The following is a 15,234-nucleotide window of genomic DNA, read 5'->3' on the forward strand; positions in this document are numbered from 1 at the left end:
GAAATATGATCTCGTTTCTTAGTTCCTGTTAGTACACGTGCTGCTGCATTCTGAATTAGCTGGAGAGTTTTTAAGGACTTACTAGGGCTACCTGATAATAGAGAGTTACAGTAATCCAGCCTAGAGGTAACAAAGGCGTGGACCAATTTTTCTGCATCTTTTCGGGTCAGGATAGGCCTAATTTTCGCAATATTACGCAGATGAAATAACGCAGTCCATGAGGTTTGTTTTAAATGAGAATTAAAAAACAAATCTTGATCAAATTTTACTCCGAGGTTTCTCACGGTAGTGCTAGAGGCCAGAGCAATGCCTATGTCATCACATAAAAAGTCTCTGAGTTGTTTGGGGCCAAGAACAATAACTTCAGTTTTGTCTGAATTTAACATCAGGAAATTGGTGCTCATCCAGGTGTTCATGTCTTTAAGGCAATTATGAAGTTTAGTTAATTGATTAGTTTCTTCTGGCTTCATAGATAAATACAACTGTGTATCATCCGCATAACAATGGAAATTTACAGAGTGATTTCTAATGATGTTACCTAAAGGAAGCATATATAGAGTAAATAGGATTGGTCCGAGCACAGAACCTCGCGGAACTCCAAAACAAACTTTAGTACGTAAGGATGATTCATTATGAACGTGAACAAACCGAAAACGATCAGATAATTAAGATTTAAACCAGCTTAGTGCAGAACCTTTTCGGCCAATTAAGTGTTCCAGTCTCTGTAGTAGATGGTCAATTGTGTCAAACGCCGCACTAAGATCTAATAAAACGAGTACAGAGACCAGTCCTTTGTCTGAAGCAATCAGAAGGTCACTGGATCACTTCCTCTTTCCACAAGAGGGAGTTGGAGAGCACACTATTATAGATCATGCTTTTATACATCAAATATACACCACAGCATTTAACTTGCAGATAAATCAAAAGATAAGTGTTTAATTGAGGCCTACTTCCTGTTGCCACAAGGTGGTATATGAGTATCAGGAAATACGGTCATATAAATGTTTTCAGGGAAGGACTAATATGAATCATCTGAACTTTGATGGAGATCGGACCATTTTCTCCAAAGTTATGGCAATTTCCTGTTTCATGGCGAGATATCAAAAGTAAACCCTCTGCAGCACACGTAGACACTAATGATATGTCATGTTTGTGAACATCAAATTAGACCACAGCATTGAAATTTCAGGTTAATCCAAAGATAAGTGTCTGATAAGAAGTACTTCCTTTTGACACTAGGTGGCGCTATAATTATCAGGAAATATAGTAATAAAAATGTGTTCAGGGCGGGACTAATACGAATCATGTGAAGTTTGGTGGAGATTGGACCATTTATGCCAAAGCTACAGCAATTTCGTTTTTCATGGCGAGACCTCAAGATTCAACGCTCGGCAGCGGGCGTGCCATTCAACACTGGGCAAATCCTGTGATAACTTTTGGTCACAACATAGTCACGCTTACATACACCAAGTTTGGAGCCAATCTGATTAAATCTGTAGGACAAGTTCATTAATTTACAAGCCCTGGAAATGGGCAAAAATGCACAAAAGTGGCACATGTAAATTCAAAATGGTGGACTTCCTGTTGGGTTTGGAGCATGACTCCAAGAGACTTTTTTGTACATGATAGAGTGTTACAGGTGCCTACCAAGTTTCATACATGCAGGTCAAACCAGCTTCAGGGGCTGCTTAATTGAAATGTTCTAGGGGGCGCTGTTGAGCCATCTTGGTGTATCAACGCACAAAAATTACATCAGACAGCAGGACTTGAGACCTGTGATGTGTATGCCACGTCTGGTGAGTTTTAAAGCATCCCTGATTCCTTCAAAACAACATCGTGTTTGATGGCAAACAAGGCGGCGCCACGGTGACAGTGTTTGATGAAAACTCAAAAGCTTCATTTTTAAGTCATCAAGGTCTAAGGACTTAGACCAGCAAGTTTGAGGTGGATCTGATTAACCTGCTAGAAGAGGGACATCAAAGAATATATAAAATAACTTTCTGTTGCCAGTAGGTGGCGCTATGGCGGTGATTCAAAATTCCTCTGTAGATGTGTTCAGGGCTGGACTGCCATCGTATGTGTCAAGTTTTGGCAAGATATTCCCACATGGAGTCAAGTTACAGCAATGTTTATCATCACGGCGAAACATCAAAGTTCGCCGCCACGCCATGGCCACGCCCTTCAACGAAAACTCACAGTTTCCACAATAAAGCGTCATCAACGTCTTATGGCTTTTTTTCACAAAGCTTGAGGTGGATCTGGTCAATTCTGTAGAAGATATATATTAAAGACTAAAACATGACATTTCCTGTTGCCAGTAGGGGGCGCTATATTTATCTCTAATGATTGACATGTAGATGTGTTCAGGGCGGGACTGTCATCAATCCTGTGAAGTTTGGCCAAAAAAAGACTCCTAACTTTGACGCCTTCCCACGGTCACACGCATTGACGAAAACTCAAGCATTTTGATAACTTTTCATCTTCAAAGTCTTGGGGTGGGACAGACCAAGGGTTGAAGTCGATCGGATGAAATCGCTAGGATGAGTTCGTTCATTTAGGACCCCTGGAAATGGCCAAAAATGCACCAAAATTACACAGTAAATTCAAAATGGCTGACTTCCTGTTGGGTTTAGAGCATGCCTCCAAGAGGCTTTTTTGTACATCTCTGAGCGTTACATAAGCCTGCCAAGTTTCCTACATGTAGGTTAAACTAGCTTCAGGGACTGTTTCCTCAAACTTTTGTAGGGGGCACTACTGAGCCATTTTTTTGGAACCCGCGCACGAAACCCTTAAAATATCAAATTTTTCACCAGTCCTGATATATCTGCAAAGTTTCATGAGTTTTCAGATATGTTAAGCCTCCCAAAAAGGCAATTCACTTGGAAGAAGAAGAAGAAGAAGAAATCCTTGCATTTCAATAGGGTCCTCGCACCGCTAGGTGCTCGGGCCCTAATAATAAACAGCGCAATTTCAATAGGGTCCTCGAACGACTTTGTCGTCGCTCGGGCCCTAATAAAAATCTGAACATTACAATAGGGTTCCCAGCACCGCTGGTCCTGGGAAACGCATCTGTTTGCATACGCCTTCCCCTAATAATAATAAATAATAATAAACAGTGCGATTACAATAGGGTCCTCATGGACAACTTCGTTGTCACTCGGGCCCTAATAATGAACGCACCAAAAACAAGAGGGTCCTCGCACTTCAGCCGAGGTCCCTAATAAACATACCAGAAACAAGAGGGACTTCGTCCTTCAGTCGAGGTCCCTAATAATAATAAACGCACCAGAAACAAGAGGGACTTAGTCCTTTGACCGAGGTCCCTAATTAAGCTGTGGTGTGTCTGAGGTTTTGTTGAATTGTCAAACATTTGAGTTATCTCTCTTTATAATTCATCTTTTCATCCACACTCACCTCTGTGTCCAACTTTAGCCAGCAGGTGCAGCAGTGGCAGCAAGATGGTGTAGTTGGGACTGAAACTGCGCCCAGTGTTGACCAGTGCAGTAAGCAAGGATTCACTGCCACCTTTACTGATCATATAGTGGATACGACGATCTGTACCTAAACAGAAAGAGAGGGTTGACTGGATAATGGTGTTTCCTCTGCTGGAAAGGGTTCCACAGAAACAACAGTAGTGCTTGGTTATGCAGAGAAAAACTGATTGATTGAAGGGGAAGGATGGAGAGGCAGACTTGCTCAGGAGTCTGATGTATTGGAGTGTTTGCCCTGGTACTAATACTATATTTAACCCTCCGGTCCCCCTTGTAAAAAATCACACCTGTCCCCTCCGGGAGGTTTTTCGTCCTTGTTGAAAAACAACCCTAAAAATATTAAATATTAATATTTTTTTCTACCTTTTTTTTTTTTGCTTAAATTTTGTAACCAACTCCTACTCAGATTATACATACCAAATATTCATTGTGTGTATGAGAGAGAGAGAGAGAGAGAGAGAGAGAGAGAGAGAGAGAGAGAGAGACCCACCCAATTGTTAGCCACACATGCACACACAAAATATTTTTTTAGTATCTATACAGCCCCAGACATCCATATCAACACTAACCTAGCATACAGGAAATTTTACTGCTTATTATTTAGTGTGTGTTTGCTCTACTGGGGAAACAGGAGAAAATGTATGATTCAGCTGGATTTTAGTAAAAACTTCCATTTTGATCCCCTAACTCTGGAATGCATGACTAATATCATCAAATTCATGTTTCTAAGTTGCCATGAGGATGTGATGAACAAATACGGAATTTATGGTTTTACATTTAGCTATATTTTCACATAGGGATTTGACATTGTGTATTTTGAGTCCATGTACACACACACACACACACACACACACACACAAACTAATATTGCAATATTTTTATACAGACCACACTGTCACATCCTTATGAGCACAGCAAGACCATTTTTTGATCTACTCTGCATTTGCCCTCCCTGTTAGGGGCCTATAGTGCTTCGAGTGGCCAAAACAGGAATTGTATTGAAAAGACAGCAGGGCCCCAAAAATGGAAATTGACCCCATCTGTTTTTTAGGTCTTTCTAACCAACCTGACTGCCAGAGATAGAAAAAAATGACGTTTTTTATGTAAATTGAAGGGGAATCAAAAAATGTCATTTTAATGGGTTACAATGGGGACGGTTTTCGTCTGAGAGGGCGAGGTGTCGTACAAGGTTGCCATTTGTGTATTTTAGGCCTGATTTAGGAGCGGCTTTAAAATTTCAAAATATCACCAAAATTAAAGTTTCTGACCAAATGTCATGCTATATGCATGAACACAGCCAAAGTTATCAAAAAATAAAAACTGAAAAATCACTTAAAAAGGACGTTTTCCATCCGAGGGGGACCGGAGGGTTAAAGGAGTACATGCCTTTAAACACCTTTGAATCTCTAAATCAGTGCTTAAGACTCACTTTCAGTGTCTTGAGGTAAAAACACAAATTATGCCATGAACTGTGTTTCCAGCCACTGTCTTTTATGTACATTTTTTTTTACATGGAAATACTTGAGGTGGGGGACCAGGACTTCAAAAATGCCAAGAGGACAAAAAATGCTGTTTTCTGAGGTGTAAAAGTTGTTGTTCGGATAAAAACATAAACAGACTGCAGAGTTATGATAGTTTTGTATTTGTCCTTAGTTTTTATTTTTATCTAATTTTTTAATTTTGTTTTCAGTTCAGTTTAGTTTCATTTAATTTCCAGAGTGGCATTGCTCATTATAGTCTTCATTGCTTAATTATTTTTTTAGTTTCAGTCTAGTTTTTATTCGCTTCAGTATAATACTGAAACAGGCTTTACACTCCATGGGTGTGACAAATAATTAACACAAAAAAAGCGAAATACTTGCCTGCAAATATTTTGCATCAAAGTTACTCAGCTAAAACTACTGTTAACTGCCAGACTGCAGAGGGCTCAAAGAAAAATGGATTAACTCAATAATTAGAACCCAGGTGAACCGTTGTGGCTTAGTAATGATGGAGGGTCATTTGTTCTACTCTCCACAGGTAAAACTAAAGTTCCAACGTTATTGGTTCCTGTCATGCATTACTGTGAGGACATTGACTAAATGGAATTTTGAATCATTGAATTCTGCTTTCTTTCGGGGCCCAAACTGTTTCACATGTATGTAATACATCTAGCACCAGAATTCTACTGTTTTTTTGTTTGTTTGTTTGTTTGTTTGTTTGTTTATTCTCTGTTAAAATAGATGTAATTGAAGAACCAAAAAACAACAACAATATAACAGCTGATTACACAACAGGAGTGGATGGGACAAAGCATTCATTCACATTGATTACCGTCCAGATACTTTTACTAAACTGTAAACTTTTAAATAGTGAAGTTATTATAAATAACAGTACAACCAGGATAAAGAAACAAAGGAGAATTGGAGGTTTTGTGGCACTTCAGTGGCATATACAATATTTATATATTGTATTTGGGCAAATGAAAATTTCTAAACGATGATATCAAATATTATTTCGCTCATTATGACTGTAACCTTCCAGTAACAATATTTGCAACATTTGGACGAGAGCTTTTTGATGTAGTGAGAAATTTGAGAAGTTTGAAACTCATTGCAACCCAGTTGCTTGAGCAGATTAAATGTATCACTTTCCTGCATCTAAACTGCTCCCCTCCTCTGTTCTTTGTCCAACTACCAGGTTTTACACTATCCTTTTGTTTACTGCTGGATATAATTGTTAGTCCGTTACATGATATTGCCATATCAAATATGTTTAAGTAGTCAAAAGCTGATCTGAGCTCACCAGCAGACAGAAGTTCATCCAGGACACTGAGAGAAGTTAAGGTGCTCTCAACGTCCCCTGCATTCTGCAGAGACAAAAAGCAAAGGCAGAAAATATATAATTAATTCAAAAGGTTATGTTATGTGAAAATATTGCTTAACCTCACTCAGAATGTTGTATTCTCTGTGGCCATAAAATCAACATCAGTGTACTGAAAGGTACAATTTGGTGGTTACTGCTGAGATCATTGGAGTCTGATGATTTGCTCATTTGTGTAACTTTTTTTTAAGATCACATTTTTATTAATTCTTTCATTCATTTTCCATAACTGTTTATCCTGTTAGGTGACCCTCTTGCTGTGAATTGATCATGCTAACCAGTGGACCACCATACCACCATTTGTATTTATTATATAAAATAAAAAAAATGTATACAGAGAGAAACACATTTCATAGGACATATATAATGGACTGACTCCTTGACGTGCTGACATACTGTGGTTAGCGTGTTGTGTCATTTCCGGTGCTTCTGTGATAGTGTCTTTGCGCTGCTCTAGCTAGTTCATACCAGCCAATTTTCTTATATTCAACCATTTCAGCTGCTAAATATCTACTGCACGTTTAAACCCACACTAGTTCTGTTTAAGCACTCATAGCTGTCTTCTTCTTTCAGTAACTTTCTTGCTTATTCCAGCTGTTGTTTACACGTTATTAGCCTTGTTAGCTATGTTAGCTTGGCACTTAGCAATAGCTTCTCCTTCTCCTGCTCTCTCTTGCTTGGTGTGTGGGATGTTTAGTTATTCATCTGCCTCCTTTAGCGATAGTAGTAGGCTACATGTAATAAGTGTAGTGTATTTACTGCATTGGAGGCGGGGCTTAGTAAATTGGAAGCACAGCTCTGCACCATGGAACATCATTCAGTAGCTGCAGTAGTTAGCCAGTCCCCTGTAGCCAGCGTGGAGCCACACAGCATAGCTTCTGCTAGCGGTCCTCCGGCAACCACGGTGCAGCTGGAAGGCTGGGTGACTGTTCGAGAGAAGCATAGTAGCCTAATAAGTTGAAGCCCACAGTCCACCACCAGCCTGTTCAGGTTTCTAACGATTTTTCCCCCACTCAGTGACACACCCACTGAGGAGAAAACTCTGGTCATTGGCAGTTCTATTCTGAGAACATCAAGTTAGCAACACTAGCGACCATAGTCATATGTATCTCTGGGGCCAGAGCAGGCAACATTGAGTCAAATTTAAAACTGCTGGCTGAGGATAAACAAAGATTCAGTAGGATTGTTATTCCTGGTTTGATTGGGAGAGACAGCACGCATCCCACTTTGGATGGAGCTGCTCTCATCTCTAGAAACCTGGCAAAGTGTATTAGTGATTAAAAATCTTGACAACCCGGAGTTGAGACCAGGAATCAGAGTCGCAGTCTTAAACGCTTCTCTGAGCTTCTAGTGCAGTTACCCACCTATGATGTTATAACCATCTAAATTATTTAAATCTAAAGTTAAAAAAAAAGAGGAGTTGTACAAAAAAACTTAATAAAGAATAACACCACTCTTCTGTGACAGAAAAGCAAAACAGGAGAATTAAATGTGGACTGTTAAATATCAGGTCTCTATCGTCAAAAGCAGTGTAAGTGAATTAATTAATATCAGGTAATCATACTGATTTACTCTGTCTCACTGAAACCTGGCTGTGTCATGATGAATGTTAGTCTAAACGAATCCACTCCTCCCAGTCATAATAATACCCACATTCCTCCAGGCAGCGGCCAAGGAGGGGGAGTTGCAGTGATTTTTGACTTTATTCTATTAACCAACCCTAAACCTAAAATAATTTATAATTTTTTTAAAAGCCTTGTCTTTAGTCTTTTACATCCAACCTGGAGAACCTCACAGTCATTTCTATTTGTCATAGTGTACCATGCTCATGGCCCCTATTCTGAATTTTCAGAGTTTTTATTTACTTTAGTTCTTAAATCAGATAAAGTTTTTATTGTAGGTGATTTTAATATTCATGTTGACGTTGACAATGACTACCCTGCTACTGTGTTTATCTTATTATTAGACTCCACTGGCTTCAGTCAGAGTGTACATAAACCTACTCACTGTTTTAATCACACCCTCAATGTTGTTCTGACATATGGAATTGAAATTGAAAACTTAATAGTCTTTCCGCAGAATCCCTCTTTATCAAGCCATTTTTTAACTCTTGATTTCTTATTACTCTATTACACGCCACACAGCAAATGCTACTATACTAGATGTTTATCGGATAGTGCTGTAGCAAAATTTAATACTATGTCCCACTGTACAGAGGTTTCCTGAGCTGACTTTAACCTCTCCCAAATTGATTATCTTGTTGATAGTGCTGCAGGCTTGCTGCAAACAACACTCAACTCTGTAGCACCTCTTAAAAAGAAGTTAATGAAACAAAGAAAGTTTGCTCCTTAGTACAACTCCCAAAACCAAATAAATATCGTGAAAATCTAAAAGGAATTGGCATTTAACCAAGCTGGAAGAATCTCGTTAAGTCTGGGAATACAGTCTTAAACTATGTATATGTATAGGAGGCCCATCACAATGCCAGAGCAAACTGTTACTCAGCATTAATAGAAGAAAATAAATAAAAATAAATAAATAACAACCCCAGGTTTCTTTTCAGCACTGTAGCCAGGCTGACAGAGAGTCACAGCTCTATTGAGCCTTTTATTCCTTTAGCCCTCAACAGTAATGATTTTATGAGCAGCTTTAATGACAAAATTCTAACTATTAGAGCCAAAATTCATACACACAATACCAATCTGCCTTCAAACACAGGGAATTTAAACACAGCTTTAACACCTGATATGTATTTGGATTGCTTCTCTCAGATTACCCTTTAACAACTTATCTCAGTGATTTCCTCATCTAAATCATCAACATGTCTCTTAGACCCCTTCCCAAACAGGGTCCTGAAAGAAGTCTTACCTTTAGTTAACACTTCTATATTAGATATTATCAATATGTCTTTATTAACAGGCAATATACCACAGTCCTTTAAGGTCACTGCAATTAAACCTCTACTAAAAAAGCCCACCATGGATCCAGAGGTGTTAGCTAACTATAGATCCATATCTAATCTTCCCTTTCTTTCAAAGATCTTTGAGAAAGTAGTCGAAAACCAGCTATGTGACTTTTTCCATGACAATAATTTAAGAAATTCCAGTCAGGATTTGGAGTCCATCATAGGACAGAGACAGCACTAGTAAAAATGACAAATGATCTTCTGATTGCTTAAGACAAAAGACTTGTCTCTGTTCTTGTTTTATTAGATCTTACTGCCGCATTTGACACAACTGACCATCATTTAATTGGCCTTAAAGGTTCTGCACTAAGCTGGTTTTAATCCTATTTATCTGATCGATTTCAGTTCATTCATGTTCATGATGAATCATCTTTGCATACAAAAGTTTATTTTGGAGTTCCACAAGGTTCTGTGCCCAGACTAATTCTATTCACTTTATGTATGCTTCCTTTAGGTAACATCATTAGAAATCTCTCTGTATATTTACATAGTTACGCGGATGATACACAACTGTATTAATCGATAAAGCCAGAAGAAGCAGATCAATTAACTAAACTTCAAACATGCCTTAAAGACATAAAAACCTGGATGAGCTCCAATTTCCTTATGTTAAATTCAGACAATTATTATTAATGTTATTATTCTAGGCCCCAAACACCTCAGAAACCCTCTATCTGAAGATATAGTTTCTCTGGATGGCAATGCTCTGGCCTCTAGAGAAAAGAGATCCCTGTAAAATCCAGAATTGATTTAAAAACCTTCTCCTGACTTACAAAGCTCTAAACAGTCAGGCTCCCTCATATCTTAGAGAGCTCATAGTGCCATATGATCCCACCAGAACATTGTGCTCTGAGAATGCAGGGTTACTCGTTGTTCCTAAAGTCTCCAAAAGTAGAACGGGAACCAGAGCCTTTAGCGATCAGTCTCCTCTTCTGTGGAACTATCTTCCTGTTTCGGTCCGGGAGGCAGACATAGTCTGGGGCTCAGGCTTGCCTTGAATCAGCCCCTAGTTAGGCTGACTTAGGCCTAGTCTGCCAGGGGACCTCTCTCTCTCTCTGTCTTTGTCTCTCTTTATGTATCATTTTGTTTTATGGAGTACTGTAAATTTATTATGGTGAACTGTTGATCTGTCCTCTTGCTGTGTGCAAGAGTGATCCCTGAGGCAGGTTTTGAGTTATGGGTCAATTACTCTTTGTTGTGGCCAGTTGGGCATCCTCAGGTTATTCATTTTAAACTCATTCATGAATAAAGCGAGGTCAGATAAAATATACTGTTTTTTTTGTTTTGTTTTTTTTAAATATGAACAATTGGCTACATATTTGATGATGCCATTTCAAAACATAATCACCACAACAGGTTCGATAAAAGCTTCTGTAAGACAAAAAATAATAATAATAATAATAATAATACAGTCATAAACTCACCAATGAAGCGTTATTTTAAACCACAGATTGATATTATGTCAACATTAACACTGCTCATGCAGTCCTTAAACACTCAAGGTCCAGACAATCTAAATCCAGCAAAATATTTAGTCCCAACACATTATTACATCCATAAATATTTACCAATTGTCATGCACCATTTCAAATGTTCATTTGCATTTAAATATGCGGACTCCTTGGTATCCAAATTGTGGCGAACTCCTGACCATTTGATTGACACCTCAGTTGAGGTCTTTACACTATAAAGACAGTGACATGAAAACTTTACAAAAACTTTAAAAAAAAAACTACTAAAGTTATCGTTTCACATTTAATGTCACAGACAGTCCGCCACAACATCGGAAAACAGCATTGTGGCTAGTGAAAACGTTATAGTGGTTACTTCTTTTTATGTATCTTTTACTTATTTAGTCTGTCTTACAAACTCGGTGCAAACTAAATTGAGTATGTTGTTCAAATGCTGCTTGGGCACTAATAGATGGTATATTGTATTAAGTAACATCAATAAAAGGCCGCAGAACTCATCAGGGAAAGAAGAAGTGTGTGGCAAAGAAAGGGCAGAGTAGCCACATTGATCAGTACTTCCTAAGAAGTCAGTCAAGTCATTCAGATGAAGTCCAGCAACAGGTAGAAAACCACAGTTTGCAGGATATCAGTAACACTGCCACTGAGGAGGAGGAGAAGGTAGTAAGGTAAGGTAGTGCCTCAGAGGGCTTTACAGCATATGACATCCCTCTGTTCCTCTGATAAGGAAAAACTCGCCAAAAGAAACCCAGGGGAAAAAAATGGTAGAAACCTCAGGAAGAGCAACTGAGGAGGGATCCCTCTTCCAGGATGGACAGACGTGCAATAGATGTCATACATATGCAGGTGACACTGAGGTTAGCAGGCCAGTCAGAGAGAGAACCATGGAGCAAAAGCTTAGAGTTAGATGGCCTAGGGCAAATGACAGTAAAGAATGGGCTATAGTTAACAGAGATTTGTCAGTAATCTTAAGCAGGCTTAGAGGAAATGCAATAGAAAAGTTAGAAAAGATGGGAGATATAATTCACTCATATCGTGCAGAGAGGTTTGGGGTGCATGAGAGAAAGAGGGGTGAGAGGGTACAGTCAGGTAAGTCTAGGCGGCAAAGAGAAATTGAGAAGTTAGTTAAGGAAAGGAGACAGTTAAGAAAGCAGTGGAAAAAGGCTACAGAAGAAGAAAGGGAGGGAATTAATGTGTTGCTAGAGGAGTTGAGAAGCAGGCTAGCAGCTCGTAGAAGGGCAGAGCATCTCAGGAAAAAGAGGAGGAAGAAGGAATATGTAAGGACAGCTTTTTTCAGGGACCCTTTTAAGTTTGTTAAAGGATTGTTTAGCCAGGAAAAGGGAGGGCAGCTTAAAGCAGCAAGGCTAGAGGTTGAAGAATATTTGAGAAATACATATTCAGATTCAGAGAAGAATAGGAGAGTAGGTTTTCCACCAGATATACCTCCATTAGGAGGGATAGAGCATGAGATGGATGTCAGGTCACCTAGGTGGAAGGAAGTTCAGGAGGTGGTCAGACGTGCAAAAGCTTCTTCGGTCTCAGGGCCTAATGGAGTCCCCTCCCAGGTTTATAAAAGTGCACCTGATATCCTTAAATTTTTGTGGAAAAAGCTAAGAATAGTTTGGGAGAAACAAATTATCCCAAGAGCATGGCGTAGGGCAGGGGGTGTCCTCATTCCTAAGGAGAAGGAGTCTGTGGACCTTAGCCAATTCCGGATGATTTCTCTCTTGAATGTAGAGGGGAAGATTTTCTTTAGTGTAGTAGCGCAGAGGTTAGCTAGCTACTTAGAAAGGAATAGCTTAATATATACTATGGTGCAGAAGGCAGGAATACCAGGTTTTGCAGGGTGTTTAGAGCATACTAGCATGATCTGGCACCAGATTCAGGCAGCGAAGATTAAAAAAAGGGACCTGCATTTAATATTTTTAGAACTTGCAAATGCGTTTGGTTCAGTACAACATAGCCTACTTCAAAGTGCCACAGGTAGTTGTTAACTTAGTGAAAGCATATGTGACCAGCCATGGAAAAACCAGGAACAAGTCTCCCGAGAGGCATTTTGAGTTATATACAGATTCTGAAAGTGTAGTTTCTAAGCTTTCCAACGATGTCTAACACATGGAAATCTGAAAATATTTGAAGAAGTTGTGGCCATTTGAATGCAGGCACTCCTCAAACTACTGTACTGAGAAATCCAGCCTGAACGATTCTGAATTCTCAGGTGCCACGTAACACAATGCTGCTCATTTGCATCTCATGTAGATAAGCCCTACCCCCTACTGGTCTAGCTCTCAGTGACATCTGGTATCTGTTAGCATGCAGGGCAGAAACTATTGTAGTAGTTTGAACAATGTAGTTAATGTTGAGGTAGTGTTATTTTCCTTAAGCACTTTAGTGGACTGATCAGAATCAGAATGTACTTTATTGAAATGGAAATGCTTTTGTTACAAAAAGCCCCTGAATAAAGTTGATCATTGGGGGTGTACTATTCTGTATACAAACGTGTGTTTTGTGTTCCTCTGTGTGTGCGTACGTATGTTTAATCCACAGTAAATGCCATAAAAACTCAAAAATCCACTGAGCAAGTATACACGATCGGCCATCCGGTCAAAGTACACACATTAAAAAGTTAGAATTTTAAACGTAGATCTTGGGTCAGGGTGGTTTGGATCCAGTAGAAAGCGGGACTTACCGGCGCGGGCCCAAGCACTGGGCCCGTTGAGATGAATGGGTGTCCGCTGTCCACAGCTGCAGTCAGTCCTGTGTCCAGAAAACAGCACAGAAGGTGTAAAAATGGGTTCTAGGGTGGCCGAAGTGTTCACAGGGTCTTTCCCTCTCAGGCGGGCAGTATCGTTGTGGTCGATCCGGTTGTAGAATGGAGAAAAAACTAGTATATTGCTAAAAGTTAGCGAAACGCTAAAGTAGTTTGGTGTGGCTGTGTCCGCACCAGTCACACAGGTGTCCCAAAAAGCTTAAAATCCTCCGGTCAAAGACACGAGATCAGCCATCCACCATCCGGCCAACGTACAGACTTTAAGGCAAATAAAATCTTAAAAGTAGTAGATTAATTAATTAATGAACACCGAGCAGATATTTCCCTCAGAATCTAACGGTTAAGCTAGCTTGCTAATCGTCAACAAACGAGTTAACGTTCACCGAAACGCACAAACACGTATCGTTACCGTGGTTCTCAGCAGAATGAGAGCAGAGACGTTATAAAAGGTCCAGAAATACTGACGAAGTGTTTAAATCCTCGCGGAGCAGACGACTGGTTCGACTTTGGCTCAGCGGAATGCTAGCAGCGCTGTTTGCGCTGTAACAGCCACGATTTAGCTCTTCTGCAATGCGTTTTTCCTGGTCCATCTTCATTCAATGATGAAAACACATGCAGCTTCCAGAAGTAGCAGTTCCTTATGCAGGAGCGGCTGGCTGCATAAGTAGCCATGTGGTTCAGCTGATTGGCCGAAAAAGACCAAAAGCACGTGAATAGCCAAAGAAAGCCAGTATGCAAATTTACTGTTGTTATCGCCGCACCCCCAACTAGGATCAGAGCATTTCCTCTAAAACAACCCAAATTCAAATGCAAAGTTTATGGTTTTAAGGCCACCAATACTGTTATTTGAAACATGGAGTGGCTTCTTCATGATTTCAACTTACACATTATGCAAAAAAACGAAAATCACTAATTTTAAAAAAAAATCGATTTTTTTCTTTCTTTTTTTGACTTGTGCCGGGCGGACTTGTTGCTGGGTTTCTCGTGGCGGGCCACATATTTTCAGGGTATTACAGTAGCAGCCATTCAAAAGTTCCCCTGTTTCCATGGCTGAACCTCGGCAGGTCCCCGGCAGGTCCGTGGCAGATCCGTGACGGCTCCGTGCAAGCTTGCCGCCTGCTCCATGGAGTTAATTTAATCCCCCGCAATGACGTAGGAAATGCAGCCCTGACTTGTAACGCCCCTAGAGACCTGTGTGAAAACCAGTTGCAATGCTTCATTTGTCCATGGGGAGGAGCAGTGATTATCACCACAGATTTGGGAAAGACGGCTTATCAGCTGGTCCATGGCTCCACGGAGCCACTATTTAGCCTAGTAGCATTTTATGACTAGGTCAAATTACAACTACTGTATGCAACCCATATTTTTTAAAATAATATTACCATGTGAAAAGCCAAGAGGACGCTCTCTTTTTATCTTTCAAAACCTATACTTGTCCCTGTGTTTCCCGTTAATTAGGCTACCCCAGTGTAATTAAACTCCATCTCATTTACCGTGCTTTGTGTGACTTTTTTGCCGTGTTATTATGATTCAAACTGAGGTATTTGGAGAAGATCCAAGAAATAAATAACATTGATCCATACGAGCTACCTGCAGCTGGAGCAGGGAGACGCGTTGCCACCCTGCACCTACATGCAGTTGGTTCACTACTTAGTTTTCGGCATTAGTTACTATACA

General features: G+C 39.8%; 1 protein-coding gene across 1 annotated transcript in view; it reads right to left on the bottom strand.

Moving 5' to 3' along the window:
- Positions 1 to 15,234, bottom strand: part of LOC126408049 (cytosolic carboxypeptidase 4) — a 663,851-nt gene that overhangs the window by 588,325 nt on the left and 60,292 nt on the right. The window contains exons 3-4 of the mRNA XM_050073404.1: positions 6,276 to 6,339; positions 3,415 to 3,561 (exon numbers count right to left, since the gene is read on the bottom strand). Of these exons, the coding sequence (XP_049929361.1) occupies positions 3,415 to 3,561; positions 6,276 to 6,339 (211 nt within the window). The remainder of the gene's footprint in view (positions 1 to 3,414; positions 3,562 to 6,275; positions 6,340 to 15,234) is intronic.

Source organism: Epinephelus moara, chromosome 20 (genome assembly GCF_006386435.1).
Source record: "Epinephelus moara isolate mb chromosome 20, YSFRI_EMoa_1.0, whole genome shotgun sequence".
Taxonomy (NCBI): Eukaryota; Metazoa; Chordata; class Actinopteri; order Perciformes; family Serranidae; genus Epinephelus; species Epinephelus moara.